Source organism: Argentina silus (genome assembly GCF_951799395.1).
Source record: "Argentina silus genome assembly, chromosome: 10".
Lineage (NCBI taxonomy): Eukaryota > Metazoa > Chordata > Actinopteri > Argentiniformes > Argentinidae > Argentina > Argentina silus.
This window is the reverse complement of record NC_139664.1, coordinates 16317755-16335254: the sequence shown is the minus strand read 5'-3', so window position 1 is coordinate 16335254 and position 17500 is coordinate 16317755. Positions and strand designations below refer to the sequence as shown.

Here is a 17500-nt window from a genome sequence, read left to right as displayed (position 1 = left end):
CACACACCATTACCCCCAGTGCCCTCCAGGCACCTGTGTGATGACGCTGGCGTTGGTTTGGCACTGGTCTGAAGCCCTTCTTGTGGGATTCTCCAGCCCAGCGGAGGCAACCTCATTCTCACTGGCCTCTAATGACAGGCTTGGGTTAGTCCCACAGATGGGCCAACATTACACACACACACACACACACACACACACACACACACACACACACACACATACACTCACACACACTCACACACACACACACATACCACTCACACGCACATACACACACAACACAAACAAACAAACAAACACTGCGCACACACACAATTCTCACTGCGGGAGACATGTCACATCAACACACGCTCGTACACAAACACAGAGGCTGGAGATGGGAAACAAATTGACTGCCTCGCTCACTCAGTAGTAGCAAGCATCTGACTGACCGTCCCTGCTCCACCACAAACTGTCTGTTTTTAGATGGCTCAGTTTACAGTTACAGTTGACATTGTGGATTGGAGGGAAGGCCTACTGTAATGGTTTCATGTGGTCACTGATGTAGAGGGAGGATTCAGGCTGAGCCACAACCTCCACTGGGAGTTGTCTTGGTCTATTTCACTTGTCTGGTGGCAATGGTGGTATTCTGGACATCAATGCTAGCCCTAGAGAGCTTTTAGACACGGTGTTAGGGAGGGGCCAGTTTATTTAAGTCCTCACCTAACCTTTCCTCTCCTCCCTCCATCTATCCATCTCTAACTCCTCCCTTCCTCCCTCCCTCCCTCTCTCTCAGATCAACAACAAGGTGTGTGGAACGGTGACGGTGGCGAAGCAGGTGGCGCAGGATGCAGAGCGGGTACGAGAGCTGGTCCTGGGCAGCCCGCTCGGTCAGGGTCTCCTTGGCGACCGCACCATCAAGAAGGCCATTCTGTCCCCCAGGACTGCCCTCATCAACTTCCTCATAGAGGAGTGATGTCAGGGTTCGGGGGGGAGGGGCTACTGCTTCCTAACCGCTGGATAGGTGGAGTGTGCTGTCAATCAGAGAACAGAGGCGAATCATGGACTCGGAGGCAACGGCTTGCTCATGTGTTTTCTCTACCTTGAACTATGGAAAGATGAGAGACTAAGTTATTTGGAACAGAGGACAACAATTGCCATAAACAAACACTTTTTGTATTAAATGTCATCTGTAAGTGTGAATAAATGTACTGTAATAAAGAGACGTTTTGATATTTGTCTGATCTTGTATAAAATGTATCAAGAATGGTGAATGGTGTATGTATGATATATTCTTAGTGTGTAATCAGTGAAAGTAACTTCATTAAAAGCTGTTGAGTGAAATGGGACATCAGCCTGTCAGAGGTGACAACAGGTGTCAAAACCAGGAGCCAGGAACTGTCTCCCCCTTGATGACGTGTGTGTCACTTTTACCCTTGTCACCATGGTCATTTGAGGATTGTCTCAAGCCTTATGGGTCTCAGTGATAGGGTGACATGGCATCAGTGTGTCTCCTGTGCAGCTCTCCCCCATACCTCTCCCGTCCCCCACACCACAGCTCACTATACTGAGCCCTAGTCTGTACCCACCCAACACACTGCCACCAGACCCAGACCCAGACCACCAGCTGTGAGACCAGATGCCAGCCAGCTCCTGTAATGACAGTTCCACCAGCCAGACCGGGCTTCACACCTCTTCCCCTACCCTGAGTGCTCTGTGTCCTGACAGACTTAGTCTTGAACTCCCCCACCCCCCTGTCTTATCTGTCCCTGTCCCTGTCCCTGTTGTCACCATCACCCCCTGGTGCTGTCTGAGCACCATACAGGGACATCTGGGCGATTGTAATATTTAACAGGACTGGCTGGTGGGTTTGTGAATGGAACGGGATTGGTCTGGTTGGCTTCTAGAACAGCCATTGTGTTCCGGAAACCTTGTCACATCAGCACTTCTGTTAGGAGCCACCGAGGTAGAGGCTAATGTGAGTGGGACCTCGTCCACATCCAGATACCGGTGTTGTTGATCAGTGGCCTCTGTGTTTGGCTTAATCCAGTCACAATGTTGCCCATTTACAATAGCAACCAGAGTCTATAAAGGGCTGCCACAGCCCATTCCCAGTCCTAAGCTGCTATTTCAACACGTACATCGCAGCTCGTAAACGTGATGCCATACAACATCTATAACCGACTGTAACCTCCCTGCTATTTATGCTGTCTGATGAGTGTAGCCTTGCTGGGTATGCTGGTAGCAATGTAGGAATATGGTGTCTGGCTGTATGTGGCTTATGGTGGTGGTTCTAGATCTAAATGAGTCACTCCTGATCATGTTCCTGGGATGAGGTTTTATCCCTGTAGTTTCCACCTTCTGGACACACCACCCTTAACCAGGCTTGGCTGGTTAAGCAGGATGAGTAAGCAGGAACTGTTTGTAATATGATATACAATTAGGTCCTGAAATATTTGGACAGTGACACAATTTTCATAATTTTGGCACTGTACGCCACCACAATGGTTTTGAAATGAAATCGAGATGCAATTGAGGGGCAGACTTTCAGCGTTAATTCAAGGGGTTGAACAAAAATATTGTATGAAACGTTTAGGAACTGCAACCATCTTTATACACAGTCCTCCATTTTCAGCGGCTCAAATGTAATTGGACAAATTAACATAATACTTTGTCGAGAATCCTTTGCAGGCAATGACTGCCTGAAGTCTGGAACCCATGGACATCACCAAATGCTGGGTTTCCTCCTTTGTGATGCTTTGCCAGGCCTTTACTGCAGCTGTCTTCAGTTGTTTGTTCGTTTCTGCCTTTAGTTTTGTCTTCAGCAAGTGAAATGCATGCTTGACCGGGTTGAGATCAGGTGATTGACTCGGCCATTGCAGAATATTTCACTTCTTTGCCTTAAAAAACTCCTGGGTTGCTTTTGCAGTATGTTTTGGGTCATTGTCCATCTGTACTGTGAAGCGCCGTTCAATCAACTTTGCTGAATTTAGCTGAATCTGAGCAGACAGTATATCCTTAACACTTCTAACTTTTAACACAGATCCTTGACTTCTGTCACATCATCAATAAACACTTGTGACCCAGTGCCATTGGAAGCCATGCATGCCCATGCCATCACACTGCCTCCACCGTGTTTTATAGATGATGTGGTATGCTTCGGATCATGAGCAGTTCCAAGCCTTCTCTATACTTTTTTCTTCCCTTCATTCTGGTACAGGTTGATCTTAGTTTCATCCGTCCAAAGAATGCTGTTCCAGAACTGGGCTGGCTTTTTTAGATGTTTTTTGGCAAAGTCTAATCTGGTCTTTCTATTCTTGAGGCTTATGAATGGTTTGCATCTTGTGGTGAACCCTCTGTATTTGCTCTTGTGAAGTCTTCTCTTTATGGTAGACTTGGATAATGATATGCCAACCTCCTGGAGAGTGCTCTTCACTTGGCTGGATGTTGTGAAGGCGTTTTTCTTTACCATGTGAAGGATCCTGCGATCATCCACCACTGTTGTCTTCCGTGGATGTCCAGGCCTTTTTGTGTTGCCGAGCTCACCAGTGCATTCTTTTTTTCTCTGAATGTACCAAACTGTTGATTTTGCCACTCCTAATGTTGCCGCTATCTCTCTGATGGATTTTTGTTTTTGCAGCCTAAGGATGGCCTGTTTCACTTGCAATGAGAGCTCCTTTGACCGCATGTTGTGCGTTCACAGCAACAGCTTCCAAATGCAAATGCCACACTTGGAATCAACTCAGACCTTTTACCTGCTTAATTGATAAAGAAATAACAAAGGAATAGCCCACACCTGTCCATGAAACAGCTTTTGAGTCAACTGTCCAATTACTTTTGGTCCCTTGAAAAAGAGGGGGCTACATATAAAAGAGCTGTAATTCCTAAACCCTTCCTCCAATTTGGAAGTGAATACCCTCAAATTAAAGCTGATAGTCTGCACTTTAATCCCATATCCATTATATAACTGTAACTTGAATATGTTTTGGTAAACAGCTAAAATAACAAAAAATTGTGTCAGAGTCCAAATATATATGGACCTAACTGTACATATGTGCCAGTCTTTCAAAATGCGTCAGTACCCGTCTCTTCCTGTGCCAGTGAAGGAGGTGAAATTCTATCTCTGGATGACATTAATACACAGAATGCATGGCCTGAGGCTCTGGGTCAGCGTTGAGGAGAATACGAGTAGGATCGAGTAGGATCTAGGATGCTGTTTCTGTGTTGTATATAATGATTTGACAGAGGGATGTGTGGAACAAGTGAACACAGGGACATACAGCACAGGGAGAGGGGACACAGATTAGGAAAGGTGGGTTGACGGTAGAGAGAGAGAGAGAGAGAGATAAAGTGAGAGAGAGAGAGAAGATGGATGTGGTTTAGAGGACAACGGTGTGTGTACTAAGGGAAGCCTTTCCGCTTCAGTGAGCCCCTAATCTTAATCATAACCCCCCTTGCCATTCTGGAATCTTGGAATCTTTGACCATCAGGTGACAGGAAATGGCCCGAGAGGAGAGATAGAATAACAGGAAGAGCTTCCAGGAATTAGGGGAGGGGCCAGACCCCCCATACCCATGTTAGGACACAATTCCCTCCATCCAGTTCTTAGTAATTAAGCAGCAATTACCCACGAACTACAGTGTGAGTCAAGATGAACCAGATGCTTGTTGTTTCATGTTTGTGCTGCCTAATTTAGCTGCTTTCTGTATTATCATTTTGTTGATGGTTAAATAGTCTGATGCAACCTGGCACCCCCTTCAATGGATAGTGTTATCACAGAGAGAGAGAGAGAGAGAGAGAGAGAGAGAGATTACTGTATCATTGTTCAATTTGGTGATTTTTCTTGTCTCAACAGTCACGCCAATAAATCATTTGAATTTAATTTCATTGAAGTTGAGAGAAAGAAAAAAAGAAGAGAGAGAGAGAGAGAGACAAAGAGAGGGACACACATCCAGATCCTATCCTCCCTCAGCCCTTATCAGTGTTTCTCCCTTGGCTCGTGGTGTGTTTTCCTTCACACGCTGTTGAGGCATGGCGCAGTGTGAGATATGTAGTGATACTGTACGTGGGAGGTTGTTGTGAATCAATGGTTATCAGCCACCTGATCCTTCCCCCCACACCATTAGCATTACTCAACCACCATTCGCTTTCTCTGGTTTTACAAGTGTAGTGCTCTGTCAGGAGATGTACCTGCTAGGCTAGCCAACCACCACAGGGTTCTGATGATGTAGGGCCTGATTGTAAACGACTGGGCTCGAACTAGGATCATCTGAGTGTCCTAAAACTGTGATATATAGTCTAGTCTAGCCGAAACTGATAGTACTGCATTGGAACCAAGGAACGAGTATTGTAGCCTGATTTTTATGGTGAGACGTGAGGGTGGGGGAAGTCAAGTCATACTGTAGTCCTTTGTTCTCACATTCACAACATTGTATTTACAATTTAATAAAATGATAACATATCAGATTACCCGGTTTCTGTATGGTGAAATTGTCACACTTCAATTTAACTTTCGATTCCCTCCTTAACACAAATGATTAATTGTGTCAGCGATGGCCCTTGAGACATTTGATACTTCCGTCAGCTCTGCTGTTTCCATGGCTACCATCGTCATAAAATAGGCAACAATATTCCACAGTGACTCACTACCACATTATGTAGACCACAATCCTAGTAGGAGGCCTACTTTACAGAAGAAGGCTGCAGTATATGACTAGTCTCTTTGATGAGTTTGAAAGACTCCCTCCCCAAGCTGAACTTATGGTGGGAACTGGAGGGTGGAGTACATAGGATATAGTCACACAATCATTCTCAATTTCACTGTTTATTAGTTATACTAGACTACAGTACATGAAAAGTCTTTGATGAGTTTGTGTCTAACCCAGAGCTGAGTTACTGGGGAAAACTGTGTATGGGCTCGTCACATGATCATTCTCTGTTCACTTTTAGGCAGTTCCTTAGACTTGGTTACATTACCCTACACAACAGTACATGAAAAAGTCTTTAATGAGTTTGTGTCTACCCCCAAGCCTATTTACTGGTGGAAACTGGGAGAAGTGGGTGGGTTGTGGAGGAAAAACTGGGAGGAGGGTGGCGTATGCTGGCTATAGTCACATAATCGTTCTCCATTATTCACTTAGGACTGTTGTGGTTATGTTCTCATAAGAGGGCAAATCATCAAAACTCAAATCACAAACTCATGATCAAAGAGGCTGCAATAAGTCTGATAATTTGGTCGACCCATCATATTCTCCATGAGGTCGGACTGTTCCTATTTGATTGTTTTAGGCATACAGCTAATCCTGTGGAATGTCTGTGAGAGGACCACATTAGCCAAAGTTATTCACTTGTTTATCTCTCCATAGTAACAAGTCACCTAGTGCAGGTTATATTGCCAATGTAAAGCTTCAATTTGACCCACAGCCATTTGCCATATTGACTGTTAGTTACCTCTTAGGATGTATATGACCTTAAGAAATAAAGACATAAAGGAAAATTGAGGAAAACTAAACTTGATAAAGAAATAAGTGTCTTCACATATGTATATGATCAAATTAAAACAATATGGCGTTTCGCATGTGATCCCTATAGAGCTAATCCTGTGGAATGTCTGTGACAGGACCACATTAACAAAAGTTATTCATTTGTTTACCTCTCCATCGTAACAAGTCATCTAGTGCAGGTTACTATATCCCCAATGTAAAATGTTGCCCACCACCAATTGCCATAAACGGTAAGTTACCACATAAGCTTACTGGGCAGGTATTTACCTAAGGAATCAAGACATAAAGAACACACATCCTATAAGGTGTCCACTGACGGAGGAAGGTAAACTTGAGAAAGAAGTAAGTGTCTTCACATGCTTCTATATGATCTAATTAAAACGATATGTCGTTTCTCATGCGCTCCCCATGATCACGTGACTGTGTGTTTATTGCATTTCTAAATTACCCAGAAGCCCCTGTCTGCCTGTTCTCCTGGTGTTTGTGGGTTCTGTATTTGCGTGAGAAAGCAATGCACAAGAGTGGGTTTCTTTCTCCTAGAGGACGTCTGTGTTGTGGCTGCTTCCTCAATGTACAGATGGTTGTGCCTTATAAACATTCTGCTCCATCACAGACAGCCTCATCCACCAGCCACCAGCCACCAGCCACCAGCCACCAGCCTGGCACGCCTCTCTCTCACAGAGGCTCCATACGTCTCCACCTCCCTCTCAACTCCACAGCCTGGATACACAGACAATGAAGTGGATATACTGTATATCTTATACTAAAGTCCCCATTGAAGACAGACGATGCAATATAGATCTATCCCAAGTGTGTGTGCGTGTGTGTGCGTGTGTGTGTGTGTGTGTGTGTGTGTGTGTTGAAACCTGGGAATGGAGAGCCCCCTCCCCCCTCTCCTTTTCCATACGCTCATCACAACACTTCAGACCAGCATACCCCTGCCCCCCCCCCTCCCCCATGTTTTCCACCCAGGGTCATCACACAATGGATTGTCAGTGGGCAGAACAACTTAACTCCAGGAACTAGTAGATCTATGCTTGTTTATTTTGCATGGTGAGTCTAGGTTGGGGAGGGGGAGGGGACATCACATCATACCCTAAAAACCGCAGAAGGGGTATAGAATGCAGTAATGAGTAGTTGACCAATATGCCCCTGTCAAATTGTAATATATATGCCATAGGTGTGCATGTTTCAGTAATATTGAAAAACAGGAGGTTATATTTATTGTAGTTTGGAGCGTCTTCCGGAACTTCTTCCGGAAATGTTAGGGATGAAGCAATATGGACTTGGTAAATGATTCACTACAGGGCACAAGGTGCCTATTTGGGAATGTGGATGTAAAAGAAACAGTAAGCTATATATAAAAGTGTGTTTGTTATTATAATCTGTTATTTTAAAATAAAATTTAAAGTTGTTTTTTTTCATTACAGCCTATATGATCATTTGTTGTCTAATGCGCTCTGGGCGTTCTGATCACCCATTTTATCCAAGATCCACGTAAACATTGCGCACTGCGCCTTTAAAAACTAACAGCGTTCCCAGTCCCACGGTCAACCCGCCACATTACCCACTCCGACTCCGATCACGCATTAGGTTTTGTATAAAAGGCTCTAATTCGCTTACGTCAATTTCGTTAATGTTTGCGTCTTGAGCGATAACACCAGATATTTTCAGTTTAGAAGCGGGGAAAGATTATAGGCTCTGCGCGTATCGCTACAAAGTTGCAAAACAGAAAGTTTTTGAATGGAGGTTTCCGCAGTCGCACAGAGCGCCATAAGTGAGGGTTGGAAAAGGGGGGGGTGGCAGTTTGGGGTCGTAGGCTATCTGATTTGACTCTATAACCAGACAGCATCCTGTTGAAGTGCAGAGCGGGACGAGCTCAGCGAGGACTGCGCTTCTCGGTGTTATTGGGATCGGATTTTTATCCGGAATATTACGGGATAGTTCAAAGTCACACGCTACGGGACAAACTGTACTTCGGGTCTTAAAACTCTGGATCTACGTCAGAATATCCCGTGACAAAGTGTTCTCTTCTGGACAGTAAACTACGGTAATTTCATCTACTGTACTTTGGGGTGATAATCGAGTCTTTGGATTCTGCACTATTCGGTTCGTTTTTTACTTTGAATTTGTAACTTAGTCTTTTTATTTGGAACTTTGAGTCAGAACTTTTCCTCGAACTTTTATACAACAATTGACCACCTCCAATCCCTTCAAGATGGATAAATACGACGATTTGGGTCTTGAGGCGAGTAAATTTATTGAAGACCTGAATATGTATGAGGCATCGAGGGACGGTTTATTCCGAATGAAGAGAGATGCAGGGAATAACCCCGACTTTGAAGAAACCAGGAAAGTCTTTGCCACCAAAATGACTAAAATCCACATGCAAAAACAGCAGGAAGAAATGGCGAAAAACAGTTTGGCTGTGAGAATGAACGGGGGCCACAACAGAGCGGCAGACAGCAGTTTTTACACCAGAGACCGGCCGCCTATCAATAGCTACAGACCGGCGGGTGAAGCCGCGGCCAAGCCTCCCATACTTTCTGGCCCTATGCCGGGCATGGTCAACGCAAATCAGTATGCGCCCTATGATGGTCCGAAACATCATGCTGGCAGTCAGCACGAAGTTCCTGCCGGCAGAGCATACGGCTACGGAAACAATTACGATAATAAGGAGCCGCATTCTTACCCCCAACACCACGCCTCGACTCTCCCCAGCCCCGGAAACGCATCCCACCACAGCTCGCCCACACATGCTGCTGTTCACCCCACCAGCCCCTCGGGCACTTGGGCTTCCTCCCCCAGGGGTGGTCTGTCCTCCCCTGGCCATGGAGCAAGCCCTGTGCCCAGCCCATCTCAGCTGCCCCAGCACCACTCCCCATCTCCCTCCTTCTCCAACAGTCTACCATCTCCAACCTCCCCTGGAGCCCACCAGAACCAGACTGTGACCCCTCCTGTGCGGCGGAGCCCCTCTTCTGGGGCTGGGGGGCCAGACTGGGTCCGGGGCTGGGCTGGGGAAGCCGCCTCAGGCATGGCTAAGCCTGACCTGATCTCACCATTGCCTCTGAGTGCCTTCACTGGTGGAGCTGACCTCTACCTGCAGCAGCCTCCTCCTCCTCTGCCTCCTCCTCAGCCTGACCTTGCCACACCACCAGTGGTCCTCTACTCAGCACCCTCCGTGGCCCATATACCCACCTCCAACCAGGGGGAGCTACGCCAGAGCAGAGCACCCCCTCAGAGCCCTGGGTCTGGATCTCTCACCCCCACCTTCACTCCTTCCCCTGCCTCTGCCCAGGTGGCAGTCGCAGCCCCATCCCCAGCCCTACCTACACCCCCCTCACAATCGGCTCAACCCAAAGGCCCAGGAGGTGACAGCACCAACCCTAACAGGCCTTATATCCCTCTCTCTGCCTCTGTCTCAGGCGGTGTCTCTAAAAGCTTTAGCCAAGGTCAAGGTCTCGGCCAGGCCAGCCAAGTAGTCACGGGGGTGCCCACGCCTATGACTGTGACTGTGCCCTCCTCCTCCCCAGCCAGCCAGCCACCGACCCCCCTTCCTGCACAGGTGTCCTGTGGTGAAGCGCCCCCCCAGCATGAAGCCCCCAGCCCCCCCAGGGCGATCAAACTGCCCTGCCAGACCCTCCACGTGCAGCCGGAGCAGGGGGGGCAGACCGCTGCCGAGATCAAACTAGAAGCCCTCACCCAGCGGCTGGAGAAGGAGATGGACGCCCAGCCAAAGGCTGACTACTTCGGTAAGCATGCCGTCCTGATAGCCCTGGTCTCCTGCATGGCTCTCTTTTTATGCCAACAACTGTAGTTCTTCAGGACCAGCGGGCAACTGATTGAGAAAATTGCCAACAGTTTTAAACCGTACCCTGTTCATTTAACCTTACTGTGTATGTAAGCAGTCTGTTTACTTGCTGTGTGTGTGTGTGTGTGTGTGTGTGTGTGTGTGTGTGTGTGTGTGTGTGTGTGTGTGTGTGTGTGTGTGTGTGTGTGTGTGTGTGTGTGTGTGTGTGTGTGTGTTACTAGGCTCATGCCAGATCAAGTGGCATAGTTGGGAGGGCGTCGCAGCGGTCATAGTGTTTGTGAGAGAGTGAGTGTGTGTGTGAGAGTTAGTGTGTGTGTGAGAGAGAGAGAGAGAGAGAGTGTGAGTGTGTTTCTGATCGACATGATACTCCTCAGTCCTTAAATCTACACACACATAATTTCGCCAGAGGCCTCTCCTCTCCAGAATCTTGAGTAAATCATTATCTAATTAGTTTCTTCTCATTCCCCTTAAATCCTCCCCTGTCTGCCGGCCTGCCTGCCTGCCTGTAATAATAAACTCAACTCTTTAATAGCCCAGGCTGGGCCTAGAGCCAGCCAGGAGAAGGTAGTCCTCTCCTCTCCTCTCCTCTCCTCTCCTCTCAGCTGTCAGAAGCCTGGTGGATTAGGGGGAGGCCACATCATAACACACAAGTCATTAGTAACCGGATGTTGATTCCTGTTTTTAGACCTGCGCTGTGTTGTCCTCCATCTTGTATGTTAACCATTGTATGATCATGTCCATTCTTATTCTATTTTCCTTTCGTTCGATTGGCTGTTGTTGCTCAGTGTTTCCTAATGACATCATTGCGGCACGGCAGACCTGTGCTTGCACATTCCTACTGGCACACCATGTGTGTAGGCATGCACACACACACACACACCTATTATACTCACCACAGTTCAGGGAGCATGCATAACGTTGATGACAACTCAGTGACAAAATAACAACTCCTGATTTCCATTTCCAGCATTGGGGCTGGGGGTGGGTGGGGTGCGGGGTATAATTCAGATATTGCAGTCTCTTGCATCATGTGATTTTTCCTCACAGATTCATCTATCTTTAAACACTTTGACATTGAGAGTTTTGTCTACCTCAGAGCTATAGAATATGAAATAAGGATGGAGTCATTGCTTCACCAAATGTGTTGAAATGATTGGTACAGGCCAGACCCAGAGGGGGAAGTGCAAGTGAGAGCCTACAGTCCAGGCTTGTTGTGAGTGATCAGTAGTAACCAAGCCATGGGGCAGGAAAGACTGGCAGAGGTAGGGAAGGAGGTACAGGAATGTTAGTCATCAGCAAAAGCAGATTCGTAAAGCCTTGCTTTCTGTTCCTTTTATTAGCCTGTAGCAGTCCTGAATGTGTGTGTGTGTGTGTGTGTTAGTGAAATCAGGAAATTAGTGTGAGACAGAAATAGAATTGTTTTGCTGTCCTTTTGCCTACTATGCCTTTGTACAGTCAGTGCCCTGTGTGCTAAAGATCAGCTGACAGGGTGTTGTAACCATACAGAGGCCAGCTCAGCACTGTTTCCTCCAACGGGCCTATGGTAAAATGATTAGATGTGAGTTAATAGAACAGTATGTACGACTGGGATAAAGCTCCGTGGACCGTGGTTCCAGACATACAGACTGTGCGTTCTAAAGATCTGTGGTAGATATGGGTGTGACATGTTCATTCAGGAGAAAGTTAGTTCCCATGTGTGGACCATGCATGTCAGGGCAAGGCCGGTCTTCAAAACAGGACGTCCAGCCGAGAGGGAGTGAGGGAGAGAAGGGGAAAGAGAGAGGGAAAGAGGGAGGGAGGAAGAGGGAGGGAGGAAGAGGGAGAGAGGGAGAGAGAGAGAGAGAGAGAGAGAGAGAGAGAATCTGTTGTGCACTTGTTGAACGGTCATAAAGCATCCCTGTGCCGCCTCGTATAAAAGGAATTTCCTCCAGGAACTTCAGGATTGCAATTTCAAGCTCCCTCCACCTCAACCTCTTATCCCCCAGCGAGCCCCTCGGAGTCACAGCACTCTTTTGCTGTGTTGGTTCATCCAGGAGCTTCGCACCCCCCCCCCCCCCCCCCTACGCACACACACACCATGAACCAGAACTCCCCACGAGACCATTGCTCATTCTGAGTCATGCTGTCATGTCAGTAAATAGCCTGCGTGACAGACAGATGCAGTTTCCGGCGTGGCCTACATACGTAACAAAAAAGAGAATCTCCGCTCCGAGCTGCCCTCTCACACGCTTCACGGGAGTGGGTGAGAGTTGAACTCTCCGAAGCCTGACCAATCACTGCTCTCACTGCTGTCTGACCTAATCTATGCTCTTGTTAGGAACATGACTCCTCGCGTCCTCTCCTCCTCTCCTCCTCTCCTCTCCTCCGCCCTCCACCCCCGCCATCCTAAGAAAAGCATCGGATGAGAATTATCGAAGAGGGAGGAAATCTAGATCTTCTCCTCCCAGTGTGTTTATCAGGAGGACACGAGTGGAGGACGCAAGGAGGAGAGGAACGTCGAGGAGTCGTGTTCCTAACAGTTGAGAACAGGCTGCATAGAGGAGCGTAGGTCCAACAGCCGAGTGGACTGATTGGTCAGGCTTCAGAGAGTTCAACTCTCACCCACTCCTGTGAGAGGGCAGAGTCTCTTTTTGTTCCCAGTGTAAGACACTAAATTGTGGCTCAGGATGAGTCCCAGGAGTAATGTCCAAAGCCAAAGTTATTGGTTCAGTCTTTTGTGGGGGGGGGGTCATTCTTGATTTAATTTATGTCTACAAGCATATTGGTCAGAGTGTCCTAAAGGCACATTATCTAGAGCTAACTCTGCTCTGTGCATAGCTGGTCTCCATCACACACACACACACACACACACACACACACACACACAAACACTCCACGCTCTGTCCTGATTGGTCGAGGTGCAGCTGGAGGTTCTGGGAAAATGAGTGTTGTGCCAAACGGCTGCACCAGGGGAACAGAGAGGAATGTCTGGAGAATGGGACGGCTGTGGAATTGAAGGAAAGGCGGGGGGTTGATGAAAAAACCTGTGTGTGGTGGGGTGGAGGGGCACACTTGGGCTAGTTAAAGGGATGCCCATGGTGTAGTTGTATAAATGATTAGTCTAGCAGGACAGAGAGATTGAGAGTGGGCTTATGGAGGCCCTTTGTCTGTTTATGGCTGTGAGAGAGAGAACGGATAGGAGAGTTATGGGTGGGGGTCCGGGGGAGGAAGAGAGAGTGGAAGGACTGGGCATCCCTACACACACACACACACACACACACACACACACACACAGTAGAGTGTGGGTGCGTAGTGTTGTGTTTTGATGGTGGATTACTTTATCTTACCGGACTGAGGACTGGATGGCTTTATCTCAACTCTTCCCAGGGTTTCTTGGCTTCTGCTCTGGCAGTCAATTTAGTGCTCTGACAAGTCCTGTAGGATTCCTCTGTGTGTGTGTGTGTGCGCCTGCCTTAGTGTTTGTGCCTGCCTTAGTGTTTGCTTGTAATAGTGCTTCTGAATGGGTGTGTGTGTGTGTGGTTATTAAGCTGTCATTCTGATGCATGATGCATGTTGATTTGACTTCATAAAGATGCCATAGCCCAAGATTCCAGTTACAACTTTGACATATAGGGTCAAAGTTAATATCTTCAGTATCACACACAGACACACACACACACACACACACACACACACAGACACACACACTGCTCGCTTGATCAAATAAGCAGGAGTAGACTGCGTGATTGGGTTGGGAGGGATTTCATGTGGCTGATTTACTTTCAGCAGATACAGTACAGTCTATCTTCAATCCCCCGGCGATGTTTAGTTAGTGTTGGCAGTGTGTGTGGAGGTATGTAAAGGGTCTTGTGGGGTTGAACGTACTAGGCTACAGGCTACGAGCAGGCAGGGGGAAGCAGTACTGACTGGCCCAGGAGTTTTGACAGCTGGGCAGAGTGAGGAGGAGGATTTGGGAGGGGAGGAGGGGGGGTGGGAGAGTTTTGGCCCCATGTTTTGGTTCCCCCTCCTTCCTTCCCTGGTCGTTAAAGAAAGCGCTCCTGTGTATAATCACAGGAGTTTGGAATACGGGACTGGTGCCAACGGCAGATTTGCAGTTTGTCCAACCAGTGAGTTGGTCCTTGTTACTTGAATACCTACACACAATTATACCACACAGAGGAAAAGGTTAGAAACACCCAAGTTTTTACCCCAGTCGAGTTGATACTGTCTGTCTATCTGCCTGCCTGCCTGCCTGCCTGTCTGTCTCTCTGCCTGTCTGTCGATCTGTCTGTCTGCCTGCCTGTCTGCCTGCCTGCCTGTCTGTCTGTTTGCCTGTGGTGATGGATTGAACCTGGCATCCCTGGGATGAGAACTCCAGATGGTTCTGAGGAGAGGGGGAGTGGAGGAGGAGGGAGGCAGATGAAGTTATTTTCTATAACAGGTAGAATGTTATGTGTTGGTTGTTCAATCCTATGGCCTATGGTGTGAGGGTGGAAAGGTTAACTGAATTAGGTATAAATAGCCCAGTTGTATATTGTGTTGTGAGAATGAAGTATGAAAGGTATAGTTACAGTTGGACTCTTGTCTCTGCCCATATGTTTAGCTTGAGGGAAAAGGTTAGTTGAATTAGGTGTGTGTATATATATCTATATCTATATATACATATATATATATAGCTCTGTTGTATATTGTGTTAGTTACAATAGTATGAGAGGTGAAGAGTGTGCGTGTGTGTGTGTGTGTGTGTGTGTGTGTGTGGTAGACATACGTAGCAGCGCGTGATGTCTGCCGGAGACCAGAGCAGACAGAAGCTTCATTGTGAGTGTCCGGGCCTGACGCAAGGCTGAACGCTGATTCTCCCTGGTTAAAGCCTGGTTCCTCTCCTCTCTCTCCCCCTCCTCCCACCCCCCCCTCCATGCTGATGGTTTGGGTCATGATGTTCTGACAGTCAGTCAGTCAGTCTCAGTACACTGTTATAACCTCACAGAGGACCAGAGAACACAGACCCCTCAGACAGGAGCAGCTCACCTCCCAGAGGATCTCTGTCTGTCTCTCTGGAACTTTCCACCTCCACCTCCCCGGTCAACTGAGCCAAGCAGAGCACTGTCTGCCTGACTAGATGGTTGTGTTTAATGTGTCTGTGTTTTAGTGATTCATGAGAGCAGTGATTGAGCTGTCCCCCGGTGAATTCCATCTTGTCACGTTTAATGTGTCATGATGTGTCTCCACACAGCCAATGGAATGTTCAATCAACATTCTCTACAATCACGCAAGTGGAGCACACGCACATGGCGGGAACACGTGTACACACACACACACACACACACACACACACACACACATACGGCATGCGCACACGCACACACACACACACACACACACACACACACACACACTGACAACAGCTGGCACTTTCAGTCTTAACCCCCCTCCCTCCCCTCCTCTCTCACTCACTTTCTCTTCTTTCCCCTTCTTTTGGTCTTGGTGTCTGTTTCCCATCTCTATCTTCCCTTCCTATTAATTTAGATTGTGTGTGTGTGTGTGTGTGTGTGTGTGTGTGAGAGAGCCACGAGCAGGCTTTGGTAGGAACACTCGGGCTCTTTATCACTGTGTTCATGGCGCAGGCTTCTCAGCGTCCGTGCCAACCCAAACAAGCAAAGTGAAAGAATATATTTCCCTTTATGATACAGCGCTGTAACCGGCTTCCTCTCACTCTGGCTATGTTTGTTTTTCTCTCCAATGTTATTGTCTGGTTTATCAAGCTGCTTCAAACAGTCTCAAGACACTTGATCTGCCTGTTTTCTAGTATTAGTGATACTTATCAACCTATTGTATTCTGAAATAGACAAGACAGCGGCAGTTAAAATAAGTCCTATAAAAGTGTGTGTTGCCTCTGACCTTGTGTGTGTGTTCTACAGGGAGCTGTGTGAAGTGAAGCAAGGTGGTGTGGTGTGTGTGTGTGTTGTTGTATAAGTGTGTGTTCTACAAGGAGCTGTGGGAAGTGTAACGAGACAGTGTGTGTGTATGTGTGTTTTTTTTATGTCTCTAACATGGTTTGTGTGTGTGTGTGTGTGTGTGTTTCAGGGAGCTGTGTGAAGTGTAATAAGGCGGTGTATGGAGCCAGCCAGGCCTGCCAAGCCATGGGGAGCCTCTACCATGACAGCTGCTTCACCTGCAGTGCATGCAGTAAGTAACCTAATATAACATCATATAACCTAACCTAACCTTGCCTACTGCTCTATGGCCTGTTCAGTCAGTCAATCAGTCAAGTCAATTCACCAGGGACACCAGTTTTCACATCAAAGTAGCCATAGTAGCTGGAGTTAGCTCGTCCGCTAGTTTCCGTGCCAGTCCCTGGGGCAAAGCCTGTCTGTCCCACTTACTCACTCCTCACCTACTGTACCTCCACCTCACCTACTGTAGCTCCACCCTCTTCACACCTTCCATGCGCTTCATGTTGCCTCAGGTCGTATTGTTTACACAGCTCCGCTTCTTCTGAATGGAAGTATCACCTCTTCCTCCCCCCCCCCCTCTTTCTCTCTCTCTCTCTCTCTCTCTCTCTCTCTCTCTCTCTCTCTCTGTTAGTCTTTTCCCCCGCCTTAAGCACTGAGTCAGCTCAGGGTTATGACCAAACCTGGTGGTGTTTGGTTTCTGGGTGTGTCAAGTCCCTCAGCCCACACAGAGAGACAGACGTAGTGGAGAACACACAGGGAATATGCTGCTCACGAGAGTTCAGGACGACAGCACTCAGTGGCTCAAACGTTCGTCAATCAAATCAAATCAAATATGAAAGATGAGTCAGTAGTTCACTGAGTGGTTTTTCATCGATTCTATTGCTAAGTGAATCATTCAACACTGTGGTTGTTGAGTGGTTCTATGATTCTGTGGTCAGGTTCAGTTGGTTCCCTGGACCATGTTTGGTTCACCCCAGGCGCTTCACACTCCCACGCCCCCCCCCCCCCCCCCCTACACAAACATACATACACGCACACACACACACACACACACACACACACACACGTCCTGGACATGGTGTCTAATCACATGAAACACTGCCCTGTAGCCTCCTGACTGAAACTTCAGTGAGATTCCGCAGCCAATCAGCCGTCCTGTCTGGTTGGTTTCGGCTCCAATCCACCAATTAAAATCTCTCCCCCAATTACCCACTGGAGATACAGGGCGCCACGCTGACCTGTGCAGTTGGTGTGAGGGCTTACCTCTGACCTGA

At 47.6% G+C, this 17500-nt stretch overlaps 2 protein-coding genes across 3 annotated transcripts in view; both read left to right on the top strand.

Moving 5' to 3' along the window:
* Positions 1-1217, top strand: part of lars2 (leucyl-tRNA synthetase 2, mitochondrial) — a 34306-nt gene extending 33089 nt beyond the window's left edge. For both annotated transcript variants that reach the window (XM_083678308.1, XM_083678309.1), the window contains one exon: positions 776-1217. In XM_083678308.1, the coding sequence (XP_083534434.1) occupies positions 776-955 (180 nt within the window). In that variant the 3' untranslated portion in view covers positions 956-1217. The remainder of the gene's footprint in view (positions 1-775) is intronic.
* Positions 1218-8668: 7451 nt separating this feature from the next.
* Positions 8669-17500, top strand: part of limd1a (LIM domains containing 1a) — a 20136-nt gene continuing 11304 nt past the window's right edge. Inside the window, exons 1-2 of the mRNA XM_083679362.1 lie at positions 8669-10234; positions 16357-16458. Of these exons, the coding sequence (XP_083535488.1) occupies positions 8701-10234; positions 16357-16458 (1636 nt within the window). The 5' untranslated portion in view covers positions 8669-8700. The remainder of the gene's footprint in view (positions 10235-16356; positions 16459-17500) is intronic.